Below are 23,600 nucleotides of genomic sequence, written 5' to 3' on the forward strand. Positions count from 1 at the left end.
CAATGACTGCAAAGAATTTGCATCCAAGTATTAAAAATAATCCTAATATTTATGATTGTTAGTTTGTCCAGTTACTTTAGAGCCTGTGAAAATGGAGGGACTCTGAAAAAAATGACTGTAATTCCTAAACGGTTAATGCAATATTTTTGTTAAACCCCTTGAATTAAAGCTGAGAGTCTACACTTCAGTGATTACCTCTTGACTGCTTCATTTCAGATCCATTGTGGTGGTATATAGAGGCGAAATTATGAAAATTGTGTCACTGTCTAAATACTTATGGACCTGACTGTATACTCCAGACTAAATTGGACAGTGAGTGTACATTTAAAGGCAGGAATGTAGATTTAAAGACAACACGTTTATCTGTCTGTCTATCTATCTATCTATCTATTCATGTATTTGTTCACGTATTTATTTATGTATGTATTTATTTATTTATTTACATGTCTGTTGATTCATTCATTCATTCATTCATTCATTCATTCATTCAGGTATTTGTTCACTTATTGATTCATTCATTCATTAATCAATCAATCTATCTATCTATCTATCTATCTATCTATCTATCTATCTATTCATGTATTTGTTCACTTATTTATTTATGTATTTATGTATTTATTTACTTACATGTCTTTTCATTCATTCATTCATTCATTCATTCATTCATTCATGTATTTGTTCACGTATTTATTTATGTATTTATTTATTTATTTACATGTCTGTTGATTAATTCATTCATTCATTCATTCATGTATTTGTTCACTTGTTGATTCATTCATTCATCAATCTATCTATCTATCTATCTATCTATCTATCTATCTATCTATCTATCTATTCATGTATTTGTTCACTTATTTATTTATGTATTTATTTATTTACATGTCTGTTCATTCATTCATTCATTCATTCATGTATTTGTTCACTTATTTTTTCACCTATTTATTTATTTACCTGTTTGTTTGTTTTTATTTATTTACCTGCTTATATATTTATTTATTTACTTACTTACTTACTTACATTTTTAGTTCACATGCCATTTATGGGCTTAAATGAAATCCCAGAGCTTCATACAAATCCCATAGTTCTTTGCAGCAGCTGAGCGCTCGCGCTGCCAAGACTTGGCGTCACCATGGAAGCAGTTGGTTTGTGACATGCTGCGCCATTTTGATTCCAAACACAGCAGCAGCAGCAGCAGCGGCGGCAGGAGCGTCGTGAAAATCAGCCTCGGACCCGCGAATAAAACTCCAAGCTGCAAGTCTGGAAGCTTGAGCACCTCGAGTGTGGAGTGAAACGCCTTGTGTGCTGATTGTAGCTGCGGACTGCGCTTTTTTTGTAATGATGCTAATTCATAGCAACGCTGGAATGTGATGCCTGAACTCTGTAGTGTGTTTGTGTGTGTGTTTGTGTGCAAGTTAGACTCCCAGCACGCTGAACTGACGACTAGCCCTAACTAGCTGCTTGTCCTGTAAAAAGAGGCTGTGTGTTTTTTTTTTTAAATGTTATAAATGTGTTGTTGTGATGAGTGTTGTAGGCTTGGCAACATAGCTAGCCAAACTCTTGCCAGAAACAATGTTAAGCGGTTCACATGGCAGTTATTTTTCTTCCTTTCTCCGAGCTAGGTTAGGTTTGCTCCTGGATAGACTTAACCATGACACAGTTGGCTAGCTAACCAGGTTAAAATGACTAGCAGGTTGAGTTTGTTCATGTTGAAATGTGCTAACCAGTGCCTTAACTTTGGGTTTTTATCACTAAAGCTGGCAAAGCTACAGGTTTTTTTTTAGAAGACATATTTACCTAATTGTATGTTTACTTGTTTTGCCACAACTCTGGCAAAATGTCAGTGTGTAGTGTTTTTGTTCCTTTACTTCCCCCTCAGTTGTATTTGGTCAGGGTATTAATGATATATCTGGCTTTTTTCAGCAGTTTGACTTGAGTCTGTGGTTATTTTTGTATTTATTTTTTTTTTGTTTTTTTAATAGTGTGACATTTTCCCATGCTCTCGCATCAGACCTCTTTCTTAGTGACCACTTTGAGAAATCTGGAATCACACAGCCCTTGACAAGATGAGCTTTCTAAAATCTCAACAAATACATAGGCGCTTAGAAACAACCTGCAGTCTGTCAGTAAGCTTGGCCTTGGCCAGACTCTGACGAGAACAGTCAATGATGATTTATGGATTAATACCTCTGGAGTTACACGAACAACTCCTGGATCATGAGAACTACCAGAATCGAACAAATGGGGTAGAAGAGCTGAAAACCATCCTGTCCGAGCTGGACTTGAAAGCGGTTTCCTTTGACAGTATTGTGGAATTCATCTACTTTTTACACAAACTCCTGGATGACACCAACTTTAAAGTCTTATATGGCACTTTACAGGTCCTGAACCTCCTTGTTCAAAAGCTGGACTACGATGTGGACCGATATTACAAACAGATCGTGCACGTGGCTCTCAAAACCCTGGGAGACACGCGCACCGTTCCACGGAACGAATACATGAACATTTTTCGGCAGCTCATGAGGATCGTAGGGCCACAGAAAGTTCTGGACCTTGTAACGGGGCACCTGAAACACAAAAACTCAAGAGTAAGAGAGGATGTTCTCAACATCATTACAGCTGCCATGCTCGCGCACCCCAGGAAAGACTTCAACATCCCGCATCTGTGTTTTCTGGTTGCTCCTTATCTTGCAGACAGCAAGAAGAGGGTTCGACACGCAGCCCTGGAGCTCTTCGCCGTTTTCGATTACTGCCTTGACACAGGCAAGAAGCAGCCGATCATGAAGGCTATAGACAGGGTGGAGCTCACCGGTGAAGCTGAGGGCCTTATGGCTGCCGTACAGGCACGAAGGGCCAGGCACATCCTTCCTCGGCTATCTGCGGATGGTACAGTGGAATACGCGCTGGTTATCCCCAAACCTGGCCAGCGGCGCACGCCCCAGTTCGGCTCCGGAGCCGATCTGGACTGGATCCTTAATGGAGGGAGAGCGAACAGCGCGAGGAGTCACAGGACGGATGTGGACTCAGAAGGGCTGAGTGCTTACAGCAGCCTTGGATCCCTGACTGACGAGATGCCGTTACAGAGGAGGATAGTGAGTGCCGGCAAGGGCAAAAACAAGCTACCCTGGGAGAGATCGAGCCTTCCGTCTGCAGGAAATCAGGAGCCCTGCAGTGGATTGAATGGAAAGTTGTCCGATAAGGTGAGGGATTAGCTCGTGCCTTTTTTAAAACAATTTAGAAGAAAGGTTCGACACTTAATAAAGATGATAGTTGGTGTCCAAAGAAATAGAAACTTGGAATGCCTTTTTCAAAGGTTATATTTCTCTGTTAGGTGGCCAGATTTATGCATATAGGTACAAAAGGTTCCCACACTGGTGCTTTCCACACAGAAGCTTGATCTGTGTTCACGGCTGCCCCCCTTTAGCTGGCGGCAGTGGGTGGCTCATTAAGTTGTAAGTTGCGGAAATGGCAGTAATTAATGTTTTCGAGCGACGATAATTGAGCACACTTGAGTGTTCAAGTAGAGCTTTGCTCAGGCATTACATTTTGACCCTAGAAACCAAATAAAACCTGACATCACTAACAACAGTGACGGCTATCAAACAAGTAAACAAAATGAAAACTGCCATCAGCAAAATCTACCACAATCAGTCTAACCTGTTAGATTTTTCATCTGTAAGTCAATGTCCCAAAAATCTGAGTCTTTAATAACGTTTAATATATGATGCTTTACCTCACTCTGCTTTCTCGTGCAATGTGAGTGACTTTAGCCTACTTTGTAAAAATGTTTAAGACTGACTAATAATAAGTAGGAAAGAAACTGAAAAGAGGGAAATTCTGTAGCAGCCAAGTAGAAAAGCAAATTGTTAAGCCAGTACTGATTTGTTTTAATGTACAGGAAAATATGTTGATGAAACGTAGAGGCACAGAACAATGGTCTGAATTCCCTAGCGGATATTTTTGCATGACATACAATACACCAATCCACATAATTAACTCTAGCGTATGTTGGCAGGTCTGTGATATTTCAGCGTTATGAGTTTCTGTGCAGACTCGTGTCTGTTCGTTCCGAGATATTCATCTGCAAATTAGATCTCAGGGTTGGAAATTGTCTGCCATTTCATGAATCATGTGCCTGAATCATGTGCCTGTCTCTCCTGTTAAGAGCTTTATCTGTAGACTGAAATTAGTGTAAAACTACTGCTGATTTGTTTTTATAGGCGTATGTGAGCTCTCAGCATATTGTCTAATTGGATTAGTGGCCTAATCAAAGGTGTGTGTGTGTGTGTGTGTCAGTGTGAGAGTGTGAGAGATGCATCAGCTGGAGGTGACACTTTGGCCAAATGGTGGGTGTCAGATGATCCTGCTGAGTGTTTCTACCAAATTTAGAGGTGTTGGGAATAGAGCTTTATTGCATTTATGGCTTCTTTTAATCTGAGATTACGTGCAGATTAAATCAAAACGTCCAAAGATAAGATAACTGTTATGTTAAAATGAGCAAACTATAATTTGATGAAAATTTTGAATGACCAAACTGTTGATCCATGGTAATGTTTAAGGCTTTTGGTGGTATGTCAGTGAAATAAAATCTGAAATAATTCAAGATTAACATTACACAAAAAGCATGTCTGTTGTTGCTGAAGCAGTTACCTTTAAATATACTACAAAACCAAAAAAAAAAAAAGACCAAAAACCACATGGCCTACTTTCCACTGAAAAAAAAACGTGTCATGCTTTGCATTGCATTTGTAGTACAAGTGAAATACTGAAAATCCGTGATATTAGATTGTACAGTTCTCAGCCAGTGAATTTTCCTTATCATTTCACCCATAGTTTCATACGGCTCCTACAGCTCCACCCTTAGTTTTGTTAAGCGTTTCTTCCATATCTGAGTGCTCCTGACCATACAATGTGCTGACTCATGGAATCTAGTTGCCATGTTGCCAGGATTGTTAACAGCTGCTAAGAACGAGAAAAGATTGCTCCGAAAGGGTCATCGATCACAGAGAGAGAAGAGAGAGACAGTGCAGTGATCTGGTTACAGGCTCCCCACAACGCCACTAAAAGGCTCCAACATATTTTGTTCACCTCAGCGTGCTTCATGATACCTGAGCCGAGCTCCAAGGGCTTTGGCAAAGGCCACAACATGGATCATTACCACAGTGATTACGTTATTAGGAGGAAATAAATTACCTTTAGATTCCCTGAAGCGGATGTGATCCTTAGTTCTTAGTACACAGGCACATGAGTCTAAGCCACTTGTTTAAGGTCAAATGTGCTGGAAGTGTGCCTGATTGTATTTAGCCCAGATTCAGGTTCTCGTTCAGTATAGCATTTCATTTAGCCTGAATTAAAAACAATCGCCATGAAGGATTTGTTCACTTTTTAAATTTTGTTTTAGCTCTCATTGTCAGAAAGAGGGAATTCAAGAAGTCTGTTAAAAAGATGTTTTCTTGAATCATTTATCCATAACAAATCATAACATAAATAAATATGTGAATTTAGGGATAAATTCACATATTTACAATATATTTTTTGTGAATCCATTTATTTCTATAAAGCTGCTTTGTGACAGTGTCCATTGTTGAAAGCACTATACAAATAAAATTGAATTGAATAACAAGATTTTATTCAAAATAAATATAGCTATTTGACTAATCTTTATATACACTGTTTCCTCTAACTGTCATAGTTTGTTTAATGGTAGCTCATGTATGCCTCATACACACAGTGTAAACTGATATCATTTCTTACCAACTAACACACAATTTGTATAGATTTGGGTCTGTTGTGCATTCTAGTTACATAAAAGCATGTATGTATATAATTAGAGGTTACATTTATGGCATTCAGCAGACACCCTTTTCTAGAGCAACTTACAGTTCTCTCATTTATGCAAGTGAGCGTTTGAGGGTTAAGGGCCTTGCTCAAGGGCCCAGCAATGGCAACTTGTCGGTGCTGGGCTCTGAACTCACAGCCTTCCGATCAGAAGTCCAATATCTCCACCACTGAGCTACCTCTTCCCGTAATGGTGTAGCTATGTTTAAAAAAAATACCTGACAAAATTATACAGTTGTTCTTAACTGATTAAATCCAAGCGGCTCCTGGTAACGGAAGAGAGGAAGAGCTTTTCTTCTTGTTCTCAAGGCAGCAGTGTTGATAGAGAATCGCAGTGCTCCCTGCGATGGTGACTGCAGTGGAGTCTAATTAAGCTATTGAGCCGTTGGGGAAATGTTTCTTACTTTCCACCTAGTGTGGCTCCTCAAATCTCAGAATTCCTCGTGACAGAGCAATTAATAATAGCTGGAATTTGTCAAGGCATGCCAGTTTGTTTGCATTTTATTTCAAGTATGTAGTTCTGAGTCAATGTTGACATGTTTTTGAGAGAAAATACTTTTGTTAAAAGAAATATTGAGTAATATTTGTATATTTGAGTAATATTGGAGTTGAGTGTATATCTGTACAATACAATACACATTTTTATGCATATACCAACCTGGCCTTTTTTTTTTTCCCCAGCTGTTGGAGATTTTAAAGTATAATGCATAAAGATTAGTACAGCTGAATTACACTTGATGTGTTTCAGTTGCAAACAGGGTGAGAGTGTGCGGTTCTGATTTAACAGCGGTACACTCTAAACAAATTTATAAAGAATTGTAAAAGGAATTATCTTTCTCTCTTTTAAATCCAAACTGCTTTCCTCTAACCTGCACTGAGCTTGCTACATTTGTTATATACACTCACCGTCCACTTTAATAGGAACACCTATAGCTCTTGACCTGTAGCTGCATGATTTTTTGCAGTGTGTGTGTGTATACATTCATATATATATATATATATATATATATATATATATATATATATATATATATATATATACACACACACACATATTTTAAACAAAATAATTAATTTATCAGTTAAAACTGATATATTGTAAGCTATATTGTAGTCCATATTAATCAAGTGTATATGTCTAAGCCATTTCTGCCTTCATGAAGGATCTGTTTATATCACGTCGTTTCTTGGCAACACCACTGCAGTTCTTGGTTTTGAATGGTGAAGGAAGTTAAAAAGTCTTCTCTCTCCAGTTGTTAGGCACAAGAATGTAGCTAACAACTATGTCTGTGTTGCTGGCTGGTTAGTGGAAAGGGAACATAATGTATTGCTCCAAGTTTATTTATAATTGCTCAGTAAATTCACTTTATGGCCAAAAGGTTGTGGACACCTGACCATCACACCCACATGTGCTTGTTGAACATCCCATTCCAGATTTAGTCCCTCTTTGCTGTTATAATACTCTTCTGGGAAGGCTTTCCACTAGATTTTGGAGCGTGGCTGTGGGGATTTGTGTCCATTCAGCCACAAGAGTGTTAGTGAGGTCAGGCACTGATGTTCAGCAGAGTAGTCGGGGTTCTATCTCATCCCAAAAGTGTTCAGTGGGGTTGAGGTCAGGGCTCTGTGCAGGACACCCGAGTTCTTCCACATCAGCCTATTCCTTCATGGATCTTGCTTTGTGCTTCATGCTGGAACAGTTTTGGGCTTCTTAATTCCAGTGAACGGAAATTGTAATCTTTCAGCACACAAAGACATCATATACAATTATGTGCTTCCAACTTTGTGGCAATAGTTTGGGGAAGACTCACATATGGTTGTGATGGTCAGGTGTTCACATAACTTCGGACATACATAGTGCACATGATCGTTCATTTCTTTCACAGCAAAACAGCACCACAAAAAATAGTGGTGATCCTGCGTAATCTTTGAAAGATGGGCTAACTAAATATTTTTTTTGTTGCTTTAGTCAAGTCTTGAAGATCTCACTACCTCCATGAGACTGAATCAGGAAACTTGTGTCACCCAGTCTGGTAAGTCAATACCTTTCTGGAAGTTTTCATCCTTTTAGTCTCTTTATTTCTTTGTCTCTCTTTTTCCGCATCAACCACAATTTTTTTTTTTTTTTTTTTTTTTTTTTTAAATCAGAGCTGGTGATGTGTTTTTAAATGAGTGATGACACATCTTCAAGCTTAACCCCATGACAAGTAGTTAACACTTGGCTAAGCGTTCTTCAGTCCCAGTCCACTGTTTCAAGGCCATGGTGTTGCCAGGTTCATTATTTTCTCCTGCTCTAATGCATATCAGCTTGTTAACACCTTGCTAACCCATGATTATCACATCCTTCTTCAGTTTTGTTGAGTTGGAGCAGGGCAATATTGACTGTGAAAGCTAGTTAAGGGTGACTGGAGGTAATGTCGAGCCTCAACATAATCTAAGCCTAGTAATAAACAGACTTAAAAAAATGTGGCGTTATTTAAAAAAAAAAATGAAGTTATCTTTAAGGAGATGTTCATTTAACATTTATGGAAGGAGTCTCCAGTGTCAGTAAGTCAATGCCACCACGAGAGAATCATCAGGACAGAGGTGCTTTTTGTTTTTTTTGGTAATGTGGCAAGCTGTGTTTGTGTTAACTTCAAGAGACAGACTGTTGAAGGAACGCCTGTTTCTTGCTGTTATAATGTAAGTGATTTGTTATGCTTTAAATGCTTAAAAATATGGCATAGTAAATTGAAATTTGTAATGGGTGGCTAATTGCTGTGAAATAAAAGGAATAAAACATTTAAGAATGTACTGTTATTGAAAAATAAACTTTGGGGTGGTAACAGTTAACTCTGCTTCATCTATCACATCACCCCATCACTGCATTGGTCTCTTTCATGAACAGGCTGTTTCATTCTGTTTTGTTTTGGTGATTGTGGGTTGGTGCATGCCAGTTCTCCCAGAGCATTACAGTTTGTGCCGTTCTGTGCTGTTTAGAGAGCCTTTTATGATAAAACTCAGGATCTTAGAAATAATCGTAAAGCTATGCCGAAGCCTAAAGACTACATAGGACTTTTTGAACCACGTGGGAAATAATCTAAACATGAATTCAATCTAAAATGAACTGAATTCATATCATTGTTCATTGTTGAATTTGTGAGTGGAGCACCATGACCACCCACATGCACTTCAGAAACACTCAGTTGGCACTTTTGTTGAGCTGTGCCTGTGTTAGGATGCAAGTCTGTACAACTGAAACACAGTCGATGATTTTGTCTCTTTTTAAGTATACATTTAACTGAGCTAGTAACAACAGTGAATGCACAGTAGTACAATCAATATGAACTGAACCCATAAAACCACTCTGGTGGGATTTAACCAGCTTGTGAACTTCACTCAAGATGCTTTTGAGGCAAGGGCTATATTTCCATTAAGTGCAGTTTGCAATTGTGAGATTAAGTTTATATATATATCATTTCCCCAAATTGAAAAACCACTGGGTTGTATTCAGAGTCGCTGACCTAAGTTCAAAAGATCCATATTCAGGCTTGTGCTCAGCTGATGCAACTGATTTGTGGGTGGATTTTCTTGTGTAGAACTTTTCTTAAAATGCTTCCAGAGAGTTCTTTAAAACAAGCCCAATGACATTCATTTAATAAAAAAAAAAAAATTACAAATGACATAAAATATAGGTAGACTAATATGATATACAAAGAAGTAGGCAAGTTTCAAATAAACATGTACTAGTTGGCAAATATTTTGAGTTTGATTGTCATGAATAGTGTTAGTCATACAGCAGTTTTTACATGTCGCTCGTCCACGTGGGCAATAAGGAACTTTATGAAGGAGTCTTTGTGCCTCAGGGTTGGGGTGATGAAGGCACTAAAGCACCCCCACACTGTGAGACCCCAAGAATAATCCCAGATTCCATTTAAAATAAACCAGAAGTCTGAATGAAAAGTGTGTGTGTTACATGGTGGAGTACAGAAATCAAACCATGGCTGAAGAAGCAGAAACAGCCTTTATTTGTCACATATACATTACAGCGCTGAGCCACCACTGCGCCACCACTGCGCCCTGAGATTTACACTCCTCATTCCAGTGTCTGGCATGGATCAAAACTAGCTTCTTTGTTTGAATAGACTGCTGATCCTTAAGTGATAACACATTTATTCGGATCTGAAAATTCTGTAGTATTTTAGTTACACACGGTAATGCAAACAGATTCTTCTCTCTTATGCGATTTAGGATTAGCAGAACCACTTCAGTCACACTCTTCTGGCCAGAGGAGAGAAAGCGCAGTCAGACTTCGCCGAAGCGGCAGCCTAGACTCAAACCCGGACATTTTCAAAGCAGCCGGCTCCAGCGATGCTGAGAGAGGTGACTCACTGATTACAATTTACTCAACTTGTTTTGATTTGGTTTAAGACACTATGTAAAATATTGGGGTGGTCCCAGATAGCATTGGAGTTCAGTGATTATGCACTGGAAAAAATTTATAGAATTGTCTTGATTTCTTGCATGATTCATACCATTGTATGCGCGCTCCATTGCAGGTGTTCCCAGGACGTGTCGGCTGCCAGGGTCTGGAAACTCCAATGTGGAGCGTACTTTTTCTCTTCCGTCCAATCCCACTCCCCCTGGCTCCTTTCTGCTGCCCTCCTACCCTCTGGCCACTCTGCCAGGGGTCCAGTTAACTCCCACACTGTCTCGCAGATGCCATGCTGACTCCACGCTCTCCATGTCCAACACATGGCCCAACAATCGAGAGATGAGCCCACGACGGAGGGAGCCCAGTCCATGGAGGAATAACAATGGTGAGGACGTTATAGAAAATTGGAGTCAAATTCTCACATACCTGTAAAATATGATATTGTTATTTTAAATATATTTCAGTGTCAGTATATTACAGTAGTTGATATTACAGAAATTGCATATATCTGTTAGGAGAAGCCACAAATACACACTAAATTGGCATTAAAACCTCTGAATGTACAGTTACACTCAATGATAAATGATAAACCCTGCACATTCTGTACTGATATGTTTGTGTGTAGTCAGGTACATAAAGAACCCCTCATATAGAAGGTGAATTAGTTCAAATGAAAAGGCCTAGTAATATGTGATACTGTTTACTGCAGAAAACACAAAGAATACAGAAAAGGCCAAGGCTTAACAGTTAAGAAGGTAAAGACGCATGACTGATGCATAAAAGAAAAGCAAAGTGTGAAATTGTTGCCATTCTGTCCGTTAAAATGACAATGTCATGATAAACTTTTGATAATTCTAAGGACAGCATTCCTTGCACAGACATGAAGGCGCTGATAATGGAAGGCCCCTTTGACCTCATAACTCTCAGCTCTTTTTTTTTTTTTTAGATTAAAAATGGATGTCTCTATAAATCTAAAGATCACCTTTGATCTGCCCTTATGTGCCACGGGAAATGAATGTAATGTAATGTGATCTACCTGTTTAAGAGTGAACGAAATTATTAAAGAATTTTCAGCAACATTGAATTCATTTCTCAGCTTTTTTCCCGTTTGTCCAATGGCTGAAAAAGGTTGCCAGAGCTTTCAAATGATTTTAGACAATCAAATGATTTTATAAAGGAGGCTAAGGGGATCATTTTAATCGTAATATTGTGGGTGTCCTCAAATCCATAAGTCCTGGCTGCTCGTTAGTACTCTAGCATTTTTGGCCACTTTTTTTTAAAGTTACAAGCCTATATACAAAGCTGTCTGTTTGGGTGCCTTGGGTGTTTTTTGGGTAATAACACCTGGGTACTGCAATATCCCTTTGTTGAGAAGAAATGTCTGCAACATAGATTTCTTCCTTTATAATGGATTTTACCTTTCAATCCCTTGAAAACTACTTTCTAATGGTACATTTGGTGAACTCAAACAATGTTGTCTAGGGTTTTATATTAATATATTTATCATTAGAACACTGGATGCAACCATAACCATAACTGTCATTCATAAATGATGAATAAATGGATTTCCTGACTGGTGTTTTTTTTTTTTTTTTTTTTTGCTCATGCTTGATCATCTGATGGATGGAAATCCTCGATGCAGGTGAGGCTGGCTCCACCAGGTGTTCTCCATTGCACACTTCCCGGACTAGTGTCGCGTCCTCCTCATCGTTCCCTCAGGCTCTGAACGCAGTCAGGTCTTCTCCACCCATCACCCCCATCACACAGCTGTCTGTACAGGATGCAGGGAACCAGAGAGATCAGCGTAGCAGGAATCTCCACCTCGACCTGACTGTCATGAGCCTGCAGGAACCGGATGAGGAGCCAGTGGACAAGGAGGAGGTGGGTGGGCAAAACTGTATATTTACGTTCTAGGAAGCACCTTATATTTCTGATTTATCATCCAAATACTGTTAACACAGCTATAAATTCCTGTTTATGGTAGCATTATAATGGTAGTTTACAAGTATTGTTGCCTCATGCAAAGCCTGTCCCTTATTTTAATCACTTGCTCAGTTACAGATTTGTTTTGTACACTTCTGTTTGACCACATCAAATGAGTGTAGGCATTTGGATTGGATTTATTGGGCTCATTGTGTATTTTTGCAGATGATGAGCTCGCTGCGCTCCTTGCGTAACAGCGCAGCTAAGAAGAGGGCAAAGGCGAGCATGAGCGGCTCAGAGCCGGATCCAGACAGTCCGGACTCGGCCGTTAAACTCGAGCCAAACCTCGACTCGTCCTCTCAGACCTCTCCGTCTGTGACAAGCCCAGTGAGTGAGAGCAGCTTGTCCAGCCTCTATTCTCCTACCACTCCCACCATCAATGGCACCAAGAGCAGGTGCTAATTTATCATTTATCTTTGTTTGTACATATTAGTTTGAAGATACCCTTTTGCTGTTAATGAAACCTTATCCAGACACATAAGTTACAAATACGGCTTCCATACAGATACTGATATCTTATATGCAATTATATACAGTATACAACATCAGTACTGAATAATTGGAACACCAGTTTAAAAAGCTTATTGTCTCATTCTTAAATTCATCACTACAGCCCTGGGAACTCGACAACAAAAACACGTATCGCTAGAGTGCCGTCTGGGAAAAAGAAAACTCCTTCCTCCATGGAAGCAAGTCCTCAAGGTATATCTACATACAGCAGCTCGCCAAAGACACTCGACATGTCCACTGTGTAGAATGTGTTAAGTGTGTACACATTTCAGATCTGTGTGTAATGTATCTTCAGGTGTCCAACAGCAGGAAAAGCTTCTTTCTGATGTGAGTGTCAGCGTTGTTGGTCAGAGAGTATCTTATTCTAACGGAGCAGCAGCGGAAGAGAAGCCAAGAGAAGCGTCTTCACCTCCGCATGTTAGACCTGCAGGTCGTGAGCCGCTCAGAGCTTTAAGACCCGCTAAAGGTGAATTACTCTCTATGTTCTAGGTGCAGTATGTATTTTAAATAAATGTGTTTGTAGATCTAGAATATATGTATGTTTTTTAATGGAATTTGGGATTTTTAGCCACATTTCCCCTTAGTTTTTTCATTTGCCAAGTCCCACCCACTAGCTAGCTCTTGCCTATCACACAGCAACAGCTACTGACTGGGGAGGGTAAAGTTTAGCATGTACTTCCTCTGAGACACCTGAATCCAGCCTCTACATCCAGCCACTACATGTTGCTTGGGCAACATCACATAGCAGCTGAACACATTAGAGTTGAACACACTCACAGACACTCGCTACTTGTTAGAGTCTCTCTTCGAGCTTGTAACGATAAGGCAAACACTTTTCTGTTGCTCCACTTTGGAGCCCTAGACCTATTATATACTCTGTGTATAACTTTAAAGATACCTGATTTGCGCTTTCTATGCTTTTATTTGCATTTATCTGTCTTAGATATTAGCTTTACCTCCTGCTGGAGCAGAGCTGCTCAGCCGTGCCCCTGTCTCTTATAAGACGTTAAGAGAAGGGGTCATAATTAGAATTTGTTTCCTAGGCAACAGAGAGATCTGGAAATGACTTTTTGTTAGAAACTTTGCTCTCTGTTTGTTCTTCTTACTCTCTTTAAGTGTATCATCAAGCGATGAAATATAATCAGCAGTAGTATTTATCACTGTCTCTTTGTCTTTCAGGATCTCAGATACACAGCACGAAGGCCTCTGCTGTTAGCGACATGTCTGAGGGAGTAGTTGGAAGAGGTTAGTGCAACCTGTCTGCTATTGTAAAGAAAAATCCTACAAATTTAAAGTGTTTATTGTGAATTTTATAAAGATGCCTTTGCTTTTGACTTTTGACTCTAAAAATGGAAATGTTTTCCCCCCTGTGGCAGGAGTTTTTGGCTCCATGGTTCTTCCGAGCCGTCCCGAAGTGGCAGCATGTCCTGAGCAGGATGAGTCCATAAACAAAGCCTCATGGGAGCCACCAGCTGGAGTATATGGCCATGCTGTCTCTGGAAGTCAGGTCGATTCTGCTGACAGCCCTGAACCTGATGATGCAACGGTGAGAGAACCTTTCTTGGTCAAGCAATATTAAAAATTCCACATTCACTGATTCTCAGCATTCGCTCTAGGCTTGATCCCAACTGATGGATTTACCAATGTTTTTCATCACCCTGAATTAAACGGGTTTGATTAGTTAGCATAACATTTTGCTTGATTAATGCCTAGCATAAAATTTTGCTTGTATAAAGCCTTTTAAGGAAATGGCTATAATTTTACAGATTTTGATTTACATATTTTCATTCATATGTGTAATGTCATTTCTGTTCCGGTTTTGTCTTGTATACAGATTTTGAACATTTTTTCCACCCAGACCTGAACGGCATACACTTCCAACATATGTTAACAAGTTAGAGCTTTTTTGGTATTTAATTAATTGGCCATTTACAATTTCACAATTATACAGCATATAGTTCTTGAGAAATACATAAAATAGTATTTTCTCATGAGCTAATTTTTTTTAGTCATTTTGTTTTCTGTTATTTCAGGTTTTCAGTTTATCCGTTAATTCATTAATTCTCTAAACAGACACTGGTGTACAGAGTTAAAATTTATGGCACACTTTTCTTGTGAAAACAGGAAATACATAAGGCATGTAGCAGCCTATGATGTTAATATACGTAACTAAACTATGCTTCTGTCCAGTTGTATGTCAGCAAAGACTCAGCAAAGTATTTTTTCAGAGTGACAATAACAAATTATTAATATCACCCAATCTTAATACCCTTTAAATATTTGTGTATAGTAAAAGAAAAGGAAAATAAAATAAAATGGTGAGGGTATCTTTTGTTCCATTTTGTCCTTTGTCTGTTCTTCCAGATTACACCGCAAGTCCAATAGCCTTTTATTACTATTCCTAGACATTTCAAACTTGTAATTACAGGAGAAGGTGAAGCTGTCCAAGTTTGCAAGGGATAAGATGCGCCAACATTGGTTAGAACAGCAAGAAGCCCAGCCTACGCCGCGAATGAGGCAGAGCCTTAGACATGGAACAGCTGAGCTGGCCTCAGATGAAGCAGCATCTCTGAAAGGTAAGAGTTTGACTCGCCGAATGCTCTTCGTCATGCTTGTGTTGACTAGCAGAAATTCTGGAGTCGCCGTAATTTCCCTCCTGTTCTCAGAGTTGCAGCTGAACGGTAGCGTTTTACCCTCCAGTAAGACTGAAACCCTCACAAGGGAATCACCCACCAGCCCTACAAGTGCACAGGGACCCCAAAACCCACAAAAATGTTTCAGTCCCCATCATCAGCCGAGCCCCCCTACAGGCCTCCCTAGCAGACACACACTGCCTCGGCGAAGAAGAGCTCCCAGTCTGACCAGAGCACAGCCATCTCTCTCCAACAGCTCTGGTAATGCTTCAGCCTATCTAAAAGGTCTTTGCTGATTTTTTGCAACTTGTGCATTTAAAAAGCAAATATTGTGCAGATCTGATTTTTCTAATGTTATATTTCCATTGATATTGTATTTACTTGACCATATAATGATATCCTTTTCAGCAGGTTTTTAAATCATATTTTGAATATTATATTAATGTATTATTGTTATGAATATTTTTTATGAACAGGAACAAGTCCATGTAAGAATATTTGTCATCCGTACTTTGTGTTTAGATGAAATCATGCCCATTACCCTAAAGAAGGATCCCAACGAGCAGGTGGAGTTGCGGCCATTCTCCAGGCCAGAGCTTGCCCTCACTCAGAGCTTCAGACTGCTTAACTCAGATGACTGGTGAGTCCAGCACCTTTAGAAAGTGTTAACCTAGTATACATCTCATTCAGTAAATACGTCTGTTTCTTTAAAACTGGGTTGCCCAACTCTGGTCTGAGAAGGCTTCAGTTCAGCATTGTACAGCTGTCTTGCAAACACTTGACTGACAGACGGACTGACAGTTTCATTGTTGATATGCTCATGCGCAGGATTTGCTCAGGACATCTGCACATGAGATGGAGCTTTACATCTAAAATGTCTGATATTATGCTAAAATGTGTGAGGATCATATGTCCACAAACTTTTGGCCATATAGTGCATCTTTTCCATTATATTCTGTTTGTCATTTTCACTGAATGAAATTAAGGAAAGTGCAGTTTGTTTGGCATTGTGAAGTGAAAATGAAAATATACACAAATACCTGTCAACTATAAAAGTATTCTGCCTATATCTGAATTAATGATGTCTTTCCTTTCCCTCAACCTTTCCTAACTAAACAGTGTTAGTTACGATTCCCAGTGTAGCAATATAAATCCTGTCTCTTCCTACAGGGAGAAAAAAATCGAGGGGCTCATTTTCCTACGCTGTTTGGCACGGTATCACTCCGATGTGCTTAGTAGTAAGCTTCATGATGTCTGCCTTGCTCTCATTCAAGAGGTAAGCCACTCCTTTGCTTCTCACTTTGTACCACAGGTGTGCATGCGTAGTTGAGTTCCCGGCTAACCATCGGAGACGCTAGTATTCAAATTCTGAAATCAGAATTTAGGTAGTCATTATGCCCTACGTCCGAATGAAGAAAAGCTGCCTCTGGCAATATTCTGATGCAGAGAGCAGCATAGGACAAGATGATGTTAGAGGAGCTTAAAAAGTCTCTGAAACGCATTTTTATTCACTGATGTAATAAATATTAGCCATTGGCCCACTTGTAAATATCTATCATGTATTGCTACTGTGATCATATAAATTGTATTAATCAAAAGATTTTCTGTGCTGCAGGTTCGGAATCTGCGCTCTGGAGTGTCCCGCATTGCTGTGGTGACTTTAGGAGAGCTGTACTCTGGCCTGCAGAAGGGAATGGACCAGGAGCTGGAAGCAACAGCCAAAGTTCTGCTACACAAAGCAGGAGAGTCCAATGCTTTCATTAGACAGGATGTGGATGCAGCACTGGACAGCATGGTGCAGAACTGCACACCTACACGCAGCATGAACGCCCTCCTCACTGGAGGACTCTGGTAAGTTTCAAGAAGCTGTTGAAATACCACTAATCTCTGGCTGTTGTAATCAGGACTGGTTTATATTCTGATCTAGGCGTGGTGTTACTGGGGTGTCCCATGCAAGCAGATTATATGTTCACTTTATTATACACTTTAAAATCTATATTTTATTATTACAGATTACCTAGAAGACAAGTGATATGGCAGTCAGCCAGAGAAAAAGGAAGACTCTACTCCTTATAGGCTTTTCTTGCTAAACACAGTTTTGACTCTATATAACCCATCATGTTTGCGACTTCACGCAAAACTTTCCATTACCAAGTCTCCAATTTTGTGGTTACACTTTTTTGTAGTACAAGATGTTACTTGACTCTGGTGTCTTTGCTTTTGTCTGACATGTGATTTGGCGTCATGCTGTGGTCATATAACAGCTCTGTATTTTTAGCAGTTTTGTCAACGTTTCTGTGTCACTTTGGGTTTCAGATGTTATAGTTAACTCGGTAATTGTACAAATTTAGGTGTAGAATAAACAGCTCCAGTCATTCAGTCTCTGTCACTGTAAATGAAGATCACAGCACTGTAACTGGAAGGATATCCATTTAATTGTTTGGTACTGGACTTAAATCCTTTACACCCCTGTGAGATGACCATGTGTCTGTGTGTAGCAGTAGTGTAGCACTATGGACACCTGACCATCACACCCATATGTGAGCCTTTCCCAAACTGGGTTCACAAATTTAGAAGCTCACAATTGTATAGGATGTCTTTGTAGACTGTAGCATTGCAGTTTCACTTCACCGAAAGTAAGGGGCCCAGTGCCCTTGTGCACAAAGTGAAGACATGGTTTACCAAGTTTGGAGTTGAAGAGCTTTTGTGTTCTGCACAGACCCCTGACCTCAACCCCACTGAACACCTTTGGGATGAACTGGAATGCTGACTGGGCAAATTCCCACAGCCATACTCCAAAATCTAGTGGAAAGCCTTCGCTGAAGAGTGGAGGTTATTAAAACATCAAAAACGGGGACTAAATCTGGAATGGGATGTTCAAAGAGCACCTATCGGTGTGATGGGCTGGTGTCCACAAACATTTGGCTGCATAGTGTATAATATGAACTGTATCTTGGAGACAGACCTGGTACCCACTTTAGACAGTTTGCTTAATACCATTAAGATTTTTCTTCATTTACCCTAAATAAAATTATATTAGCTATATATTAAAAGATTCACATTCTTTTGTGAGACTTTTAAATTTCCTTTTCTTTCCTGGTTTCTGTTACCAACAGTCACTTAAACGCAGTCGTAAGGAAGTGCACTGCTCAGCACTTGACTTCTCTGGTCGAGAAAATCGGCACTGGGCGCTTATTGTCTGGAACTAAAGATCTCACTGACCGAATCTTACCTGCTGTCTCCAAGCTGGCGCAAGACTCTTCACAAGAAACCAGGTCAGCACTGTCTTTACAACATTTATTTGTCACCCAGCTCATAATCTATTACGGATTAGTCTAAAAACTTAAATCGTTTTGAGGTCAGCCCATGATTTTTGGCATATCATTTCTCTCAGATATTTTGGCCGGCAAATGCTGCTGTTCTTGTCGTCTCACCGTGACTTTGATAAAATGGTGGAAAAGTACATCCCTGCCAAAGACCTGGCGACCATCAGGGACACCGTTGTCACTCTGAAGACCAAGGTGTCAATTCTGTTTAAGTGCATGATTGTCTACAGTAGATCTGTTCGTCTGTTGACATCAGAGCTCTCGTTTATTTGGTTGCTTTTTAAGGTTGTGTAATAACATTAGCACGTCACAGCAGTGGGAGATTGATTAATAATAATGATCTTTAGGGACTGGGTGAGATGCCTCAGGACACTCCTTCAGCTCGAGGCAGGCGTTCCATATCAGGCGGTGGAATGGTGCGTGCCTCGTCTCTCACTCGCGAACCTCAGTTTTCCAGCAGGTAAATTTCTAAATGTTGGCCAGTATAAAATCTTTGGTTTTCATTAGTTTTGACTTCATTTGGTTTTTCAGGTCCAGTAGGTTGATTCCAGTGTTTTTCAATTTTGTCCTGTATTTCAGCAAAGACAACAGTAAAGCTCAGTTCCACAGCATCGCAGACAAGACAGAGTATGTCAAGCAGCTCAAAGCCCTGCTGGCTTCAAAAGACTTCCGGGAGCGCATCAAGGGCATCGATCAGCTGGTGGCTGACTGTGAGGAAAACCCATATATGGTCATGGGCAACATGTTCCCGGTAATTTATTCAGACAGCTTTGATTTTTTTTTTTTTTTGTGCTTTTAGCAGCTTTAAGAAGTGATCTGTATAACAGAGAATAAATTGGGAGAATAAAATGATTTAAAAGCTCAGGGGTTTCCAAATGGAAGATTTGTGTGATGGATACAGGTGGCAGCTCAGGGTTTTTGTGGGCCAGTAGCCAAAAGCTACTTAATACTTTTTATATCATAAAGTGAAAAACTGTGGATAGCATAGGTGTCTCAGACTGTTTCTGTCTTTCACCCAGGTCTTTGATGCTTTTAAAGAACGGCTGCAGGAGTCAAACAGCAAAGTGAACCTTTATGCGTTGGAGGCCTTACAGAAGATAATCACATTACTTAAAGACAACTTGGCCCAAGTGGTTTATATCCTTGTCCCAGCTGTAGTGGACAACCACCTCAACTCGAAGAATAACAGCATCTACACGGCTGCAACGGGTGCCATACATGCTCTGATCATTAACCTTGGTGGGTTCCTTTCCCTCCTGCACTTTGAGGTCTACACGAATGCAATGCAGTGCAACATGTAAAGAATGCAACATGTCATACTTTAATCAGTTTATAGTTACATATAACTTTGAGGAACATCTGCCAGACAAGGTAGTTCATGTTATCACTTAGAGCATAAACAGTCATTTCCTCACCAGCCTCTTTTTTTCCCCTCCTCTTGAAGTTAAGACAAAAAAAAAAAAAAAAGCAGCTTTGTACTTCTTCTACTGCATTTTAAATAAATGTCTCCTTATGGGAAATTTCACTATATCAATGATTATACACTCTTCATTGTTAAATAAAGACACATTTTTTAAAATCCATTTATTATTAGGCTTAGATTATACAGAATGTCCTGCATACCCGTTCCTGGAAATGAACTGTTACTATAGAAACGAATAACGTATTAGAACGTGCGCATTAATATAAATCAGAGATTTCAATTCCAATCGGCAAAACTGTCAGAGCTGCTGTTATAGAAAAGTAATCAACATCTTCAGACTAATTAGATTCAAGAATTCAGTAGTGCTGTGGTATAAAAATATACATATTTTCTCCAAAATTCAAATATACACGGTCTCATATTTTAGGCTTTTTAGGTCACTGAAGTTTAGAATAGAGTAGATCTTTTTAAAAATAGACTGATATTAGGTTCTTTTCTTCTTACTGTTACACTGCTGTAGGATTTTGTAGGGATGCACAGCGAGATAGTGGAGCTTTATACTTCTGCCAGTTCTGTCATTTGAAAAGGAACCCATCTGAAAGCGTGATTCACGTGTATGAAGTGCAGTTCATTTTGTTTATACTGCAAAGCAAGTTTCTGAGAAACACATTGTCATATGTATACAGATAAACTCTTTGGTCATTTATTTTTCAGACAACACCCTACTTCTTCAGCCATTTTGCACAAAGGCACAGTTTCTCAGTGGGAAGGCTAAATTGGACCTTGTTGATAGAGTTGCAGGTATGTCCACGATGCTCATAGGGCCTGGAGAAGAGTTCTGTATGTTCCACAGGTTTGTGTCGACTGTGATGTGTGGCAACAAACACCACGCTCATGTTCTGACAGAAGTCTTCTTATCCCCATGTTGCTCATTCAGTACGTTTTGCTTGGCAGCGCTCTCTGGAACATCAGTGTTAGTTATAGCTATTTATATTACTTACCAAGGCATTTTCAAAAAATAACTATAATAAACAATACAGTTGCTTGTATTGACAAATGTTTTATGATCTAAGGAGACATTTCTGAGAAATTTCTAAGAAAACAACAACAACAAAAAAAAAACAGTTCAGTATGTATGAAGGAAGGTGTTGAGTAATTTAACTTGGTTGTATTTATATTTGTAATAGCTATTAGCTGTTGCAATACCATATTAATAAATCAGCTTGATATAAAGCATGAAATACAGTCATGAGAAAAAGAAAGTACACTCTCCTTCAATTCTAGGTTTTTATTTATTAGGGCCTAAATAACAATTTTGCGGTCCTCACCAACTTCTTTAAAGAAACAAATAACCTCAGGTGAGGACAACAACAGATTTCAGTATGTAGTCATTTTTTCCAAAAAGTAAGCAAACATTCAGAAATCAGGTGGGAAAAAAATAAGTACACCCTGTAATTCAGTAACATGTAGAACCACCTTTAGGAACAATAACTTGAAGTAACCGGTTTCTGTAGGAGTTTATCAGTCATTCATCGTTTTGGAGAAATTTTGGCCGACTCTTTTTTACAACATTCCTTCAGTTCATTGATGTTTTGAGGGCATTTGTTTATGCACAGCTCTTTTAATAGCCTGCCACTGAGGTCTGGACTTTGACTTTTTGACTTTGGCCATTCCAGCACCTTGATTTATTTATTTATTTATTTTCTTCGTTAGCCATTCAGACTGTAATTTTTTCCCCCATGACTATGTTCTATAAAACTACATTATTTGCATATTTTGTGCACTCTGATTTGTCTGTTTCTTAGAGCTGGTCAGAGAACTGTACCCTCGCAAGCCACAGCTGGTTGAGCAGAAAGCACTCCCTCTGCTTTGGCACCTCCTGGGCTCCTCCTGCAAGAGCGGCACGGTCCACGGCAGGAGCGGCACCATGAGAGGAGCCACCACCAACCTGTGCCAAGCGCTGCACGCTCACATGGGCCCGATGCTGCTAAATCAAGCTGCTTCACAGCCTTCCAACATCTTCAAGAGCCTGAATGAGATTCTGCAGACCCTCACACCCCTCTGAGATCTGTAAACCTCCGCATTAAAACTTACCCCAGCTGACAAACTACTTGAAAATAGAGATGTTCGCACATTTCTCACAGTGCCTGCACTTTAAAATAAATAAATAAAAAAAAAGAATCAAACTTTTATCACTTTGAATGCGCAGAAATGCTATGAGTCCTTAAAAAAAAAAAATCCTGAACTAAAGGAATATAGAGTTTAGCTTATTGTCTATCAGGTTAAAGATTCCCAGGAGCTCTGCTCCTTTGGCACTTTGAATTAGTAACACTATCATGATAACTTTTGTCATGGTGACTTTAGGTATATATTGTTCTGTGATTGTTGCAGTTCTTCTTCTCTTTGTGAGTTTTACAAAATGTCGACATATCCTGAGGCAACGATGCAGAATGTAATTTTTGTGTCATGTGACTTTTCTATGAGGAGTCTTAAATGGTTGTTTTAAACCTTTTGTGCATTTATGATTTACAAACACTTTTGTATTGTATAGCTATGAAGTGTAATGGCACAGTATTAGCTTCATGTATGCTATATTATATTGCAGTATGTAATGTGTCGTGTGTATAGATGAAAACTCTATAATGACTTATTAACTGATACGCCGGACCTGTCCTACTCTTTTTGCATGACCAAATATAGAGGTGGAGTGAAAAGAATATATATATTAAATAAAATACTAGAATAAAATATATATTTCTAGTACAAAAATATATTTTGATGTATACAGAAATGAACTCTGGATGTAAGCAGCCATATTTTTGGTGGATGGTAACAGGCAAAACAAAACATTTGATGAAAGCTAGTTTCAAACTATTAGATATATTTCTAGTCTACACATGAATTTATGCCCAGGTCTGTAATTCAGTATAGTGCCAGTCTTTAAATACCTTTTTGGAGATCTAATGTTAATTTATATTGAACATGTTTCTCAACATGGTGTATGACAAAGATTGATCTATATAATAAAATGTTTTATTTCAGTAAACCTTAATGATTTCATGGTTTCTATACATGCATGTGGTAAGAAGTTAAAAAAAAGAGAGGCTTTGACCCAAAAAAGGTCTCTTGCATATATTGCCGTCAGAGTGGCTTTAGTATGGGGCAATTTTGTTGCATAATTTGTAATGTGAGTTCCACAAAAATGAAATGAGATGCAAAAAAAAATTTTTTCGCAGACAAAAATGTGGACCCGCCTGCATTTGTTTGTGGATCGCTGCATGTGCATTTACACATCATGCCTTTGAAGCCCATGTAGAAATTATCAGCTTGTCATAACATTCAGATGTGTATTTGTTCACTGTATCTGCATCAACTAATCAAGTTGTGAGACTTTTTTGCTAATTTCAATGTTACTCTGACCAGTTACAACAGAAACGGGCTCAACCAATCAGATGAAGATTATAAGTGCTGTAGGCGGG

General features: G+C 39.2%; 1 protein-coding gene across 1 annotated transcript; it reads left to right on the forward strand.

Annotated features, from left to right (window-relative positions):
* Positions 1-1,111: 1,111 nt before the first annotated feature.
* LOC113534170 (TOG array regulator of axonemal microtubules protein 1) lies at positions 1,112-23,090 on the forward strand. Its single transcript, XM_026926805.3, has 22 exons — positions 1,112-3,197; positions 7,802-7,865; positions 10,063-10,194; positions 10,371-10,631; positions 11,889-12,127; positions 12,395-12,624; positions 12,843-12,931; positions 13,035-13,205; positions 13,919-13,984; positions 14,116-14,285; positions 15,168-15,315; positions 15,406-15,633; positions 15,895-16,012; positions 16,543-16,648; positions 16,988-17,223; positions 18,489-18,647; positions 18,767-18,893; positions 19,046-19,158; positions 19,278-19,449; positions 19,718-19,937; positions 20,836-20,922; positions 21,927-23,090. Exons 1-22 carry the CDS (start codon positions 2,163-2,165, stop codon positions 22,184-22,186), a joined length of 4,431 nt encoding a protein of 1,476 aa, XP_026782606.3. The 5' UTR covers positions 1,112-2,162; the 3' UTR covers positions 22,187-23,090.
* Positions 23,091-23,600: the final 510 nt, after the last annotated feature.

This window comes from Pangasianodon hypophthalmus, chromosome 10, assembly GCF_027358585.1.
Source record: "Pangasianodon hypophthalmus isolate fPanHyp1 chromosome 10, fPanHyp1.pri, whole genome shotgun sequence".
Classification (NCBI taxonomy): domain Eukaryota; kingdom Metazoa; phylum Chordata; class Actinopteri; order Siluriformes; family Pangasiidae; genus Pangasianodon; species Pangasianodon hypophthalmus.

Coding starts and splice junctions, on each gene's coding strand:
- LOC113534170 (XM_026926805.3), top strand. CDS start 2,163: ATGATGATTTATGGATTAATACCTCTGGAGTTACACGAACAACTCCTG. Junction 16,013..16,542: donor CTGCTTAACTCAGATGACTG/GTGAGTCCAGCA, acceptor CTCTTCCTACAG/GGAGAAAAAAATCGAGGGGC. Junction 18,648..18,766: donor GACTCTTCACAAGAAACCAG/GTCAGCACTGTC, acceptor CATTTCTCTCAG/ATATTTTGGCCGGCAAATGC.